This window comes from Aplysia californica, unplaced genomic scaffold (genome assembly GCF_000002075.1).
Source record: "Aplysia californica isolate F4 #8 unplaced genomic scaffold, AplCal3.0 scaffold00544, whole genome shotgun sequence".
NCBI classification, from domain to species: domain Eukaryota; kingdom Metazoa; phylum Mollusca; class Gastropoda; order Aplysiida; family Aplysiidae; genus Aplysia; species Aplysia californica.
This window is the reverse complement of record NW_004797814.1, coordinates 153,149-157,020: the sequence shown is the minus strand read 5'-3', so window position 1 is coordinate 157,020 and position 3,872 is coordinate 153,149. Positions and strand designations below refer to the sequence as shown.

At 38.6% G+C, this 3,872-nt stretch overlaps 1 protein-coding gene across 2 annotated transcripts in view; it reads left to right on the top strand.

The window, feature by feature from the left end:
• LOC101860044 (huntingtin-interacting protein K) overlaps window positions 1-3,115 on the top strand; it is a 10,395-nt gene extending 7,280 nt beyond the window's left edge. Inside the window, exons 2-3 of one of the 2 annotated variants that reach the window (XM_035971948.1) lie at window positions 433-540; window positions 2,892-3,115. In XM_035971948.1, the coding sequence (XP_035827841.1) occupies window positions 433-540; window positions 2,892-2,987 (204 nt within the window). In that variant the 3' untranslated portion in view covers window positions 2,988-3,115. The remainder of the gene's footprint in view (window positions 1-432; window positions 541-2,891) is intronic. The other variant, XM_013087089.2, reaches the window with a different exon arrangement.
• The last annotated feature ends 757 nt before the right edge of the window (window positions 3,116-3,872 follow it).

Below are 3,872 nucleotides of genomic sequence, written 5' to 3'. Positions count from 1 at the left end.
GGACTCGTTATAAGTGGACTCCACTGTATTTAGAAAAGATTCTGAGGAAAACCCCTATTTCTTGTCATAGAGTGACAAGAGTGGTAGACAAGTCTGTGTTTACAGTTCTATAGGGGTGACCATTTTGAAGCTTTGACTTTGCTTGCTTTTATTCATTATTATTGTGACAGTGTCAAGCTAGAACAAAAAGTGTTCGAAAAAGAGTAATTTTTTTTCAATAAATTGCAAATTATACAAGTAAGTATATTTTTGTGTATATTTAGAAACTAACTTGTGTAAATGAAGAGGGTCTAAAACTGATGTGGTCTTTGCAGTGTCTCTTTGTTAGACTTTTCTGAAAGTACAGACATGCTAGATAGTGAGGGGCACAGGAGATTTCTCTATCCTTTGATTATGATGAGTCATATTTTTAAAAACTTTTTCTATCTGCAGGCAATGCGTGTGGTGAGTGATAGACAGAACAGAGAGGCGAAAGCAAAACATGAAAAAGAAAAGGAGCTTTCAAAAGTGAAGATCAACAAAGATGATGTTGACCTCATAGTAAGTATTTGTTTACCCTATTGATTGACCGTGTATGCTGTCGAACATCTTTAGACTTCTCACCATTATGACATGACGAAAGCCTTGTCTGCCAGCTACATTTCACCCATGAAATCGGGACTTTAAAAATGCATTGAGGATAAAGACAGTTTGTCCCTGACAGGCAGGGTTGGAAGCCTGCCTCCTATATGATCTAAATTGTGTTGATGGGGGCGTAAAGACATACAATTTTTAAAGAATTTGGTGCATTACGCAGATTTGCGCCTCCTCAGGTCTCGCTATGTGTGTGCCAGACCATACGTATACATTCCAACCTCTTTATACCCCCTCCGCAAAATGTCTGATGTCACCACATAGCCTGATAACCAAAAGGCTAGCGTATGCCCGTGAGGCTTTTATATTGTGAGGACTGTGGGGCGGCCCTAGGACTAACAAGTAGGCTATCAGATTAAAGGTAAACTCTGTACATCCACATGGTTCCTAGCTTCTGTTCCGGTAGAAAATTTCAGTTTTATTTTACGCAAAGTGAAGTACAGCTGGAGCTGTACATGTAATTGGTTGCTACTCATTTTTTCCCTCGCCCATGGCAATCATACAACACAGATCTAGAAGAGGGGAGACTTGCTATAGTTTGTTTCGTCTGTCTACCAGTCTACTACTAGTCAAGATGGCTATCAATGCCATCCTGTTAAACCTAAACCGCCAACCTTGCTGTACCGCCAACTTAATGCTCGTCCCAAGGTAGGCGGTATAACGTGGTTTGACTCTGTATATATATCTATTTGAGAAAGAAAGGCGATCATGGTGTTTATTATTCAATACTAAAAATATGTAGGTCACAATAAAAATGAACTCACTGTCACTATAAAATCTACTGGAATGGCTTTGAACTAATAATTACATTCTCTCTGTCTCTCTCTCTGTTTGTCTGTCTGTCTGTCTGTCTGTCTGTCTGTCTGTCTGTCTGTCTGTCTCTCTCTCTGTCTCTCTGTCTCTCTGTCTCTCTGTCTCTCTCTCTCTCTCTCTCTCTCTCTCACTCTCTCTCTCTTTCTCTCTTTCTCTGTTGCAATTTCTTCACGTGTCATTGTCAGGCATGCATATACCAGAAAATAATTATATTATGGCAGGTATGCTTTTATTGCCATTTAGAGTTTGCGGTTTGCACTGCAATAAATTTTTTTTTTGCTCTATGACAGGGCCAACAATTTGTTAAAACCTTAGTTAGTACAACTAGGGAGGATGCGGGAGAGGTACCTTGAGAAAGGTAGAGAAAACTCAAAATCGTGGATAGGTCATACAATTTGCCAATCCCCAACTGAACTGCTGTATTTTCCATCCATTCTTCCATTGGTAACACTGTTTTCTCAAACACCCATACACGGATATATGTTAATCAGCTCATATTGAAAAATGAAAAAAAAACAACCCCAAAGCAAATCCTGCCCACCCCCCCCCCCCCCCCCCCCCCCCTGTCTTGAATTTGTATGTATGATGTGTGTTTCTTCTAGTGCATGTGATTTTTTTATCTTGGAGGTAAGGATTGGGAAGTGGTTACACAAGAGAGATGGTTGCATTGCCTTGATGTGATCTGATATAAGAGCATTTTTGTTTTGAAGATCAAATGAAAACGTAAGGTTCATTAGCTTCTCTCTATTCTTTTCTCTTGCTTTGACACTTAACTAGGAGCATTTGTTATTCATCCTTTTTTTCTTTTATTAATGCCAAGTACTTTTCTTCCACCCACCAGGACAGTGTTACTGACTCAAGTGTCTTACTTTAGGCCATTCCCAAAGGGGGATATTTTTACATGTTCTTATGCACAGTCGAATTGTAAATAGGCTGATTTATCAATGTCATGCTCATACTGTGCCGGAACAACATAGCGAGAACTGTTACTTTTTCTTTCCTCACCTTTACTTTCATCATTTTTCCTCTACTTCTTTTGTATGTTTCAAAATGTGAACTACTATTTCCGGGGTACCTTGATAGTCCAAGCAGACTTGAGAGGTGAGCAGAGTAAGCCTGATTCCCCTTTTGGACTTCTCTGTTAACTTTCACCCCTTGGCACTCATATGACATTATGTGGTTGCGAGTGCTACAAAACCTTACTAAAACTTTTCATGTTCGTAGTGTGTTATCTTCCGAATGTTGTATTGTCACAGTTACTTTCCTTGATCTTCTTCTCTTATTTCTCTTTATCGCAGTTTTCTCGTGTTATGTCAAACATATTTGTCAATCTCCGTGTTCAACATATACATGTTGAACTATGTATACACACACAAAAGTGTATGTGTTTATCTTTTATTACAAATTCATATATTTAATTTCAGAATTTGTTTTTCCCTTGACAGGTTCATGAAATGGAAATCCCAAGGACAAAAGCAGAGAGGGTGTTACGAGAGTACAAAGGAAACATCGTAGAAGCTCTAGTGTTTTTAACCAACTGAACAATTTTGTTGCTGCTGAGGTGAAAGAAATTTATTGGCGTTGTCATGAAAAGGGTATCATGGATCTAAAAAAAGGACATAAGGTGTTAGTGAATGTGGACATAATAAATTCACTGTTTACACTTGAAGTACTTTCTTACAAATGCGTTTTCTTTTCTTTGCTTTTTTTACTTGTTGTTTTGTGAGTTCAAGCTCTTCGGGGTGATATTGGCCAACCAGCTGCGCCATAGCAGACAATTGTTGTCCTCCTGTGATTAGTGTGATAGTTGTCAGACAATAATTTTTTATGTTAGTGAATGGCATTATGCTGTAACCCTTAACCGGTTTCTTGAATATTTTTCAACTGATAGAGAAAAAAACCCGAAATATGCTGTCGACCGAAACTTTTTTTTGTTACAGAATATTTCAAACCTGTTTATAATCAACAAGCTATCTCTGGCTATCTCTTTGTCCATTTCTCTAGCTAATTCATCTATGCTTTGCCAGAAAATGCAAAAAAAAAAGTAGTGACTATTTAAAGTATGCCACTAAATCAAGGTCACCTTTTGACCTGGGCTCATGTACGTTCTAAACTGCCGGTTCGGAATGGAAAGGCAAACCTGGCGGCAGAACCGCGGATGTGGATGAAAAACTGCTAGTAAAAAGTTAAACCGGGAGGCTGAACCGGCGGTTTCAACATGTTTGGATTTTCTGACTATAGTTCAGCAGGTCCCGTCGACGACAGCCTTTGTGTGACGTCACACGCTTAGCCGGCTTATCTTGTTACTGCCAGTATTTTCAAAATGATTTACAGGACATAAAATCCGATTACATGTACATTTTTTCAACCAGAGACCCAATTTTAAGGCAAGATTCAAGCAGAATTTGTGTTTTTTCAAATAATTA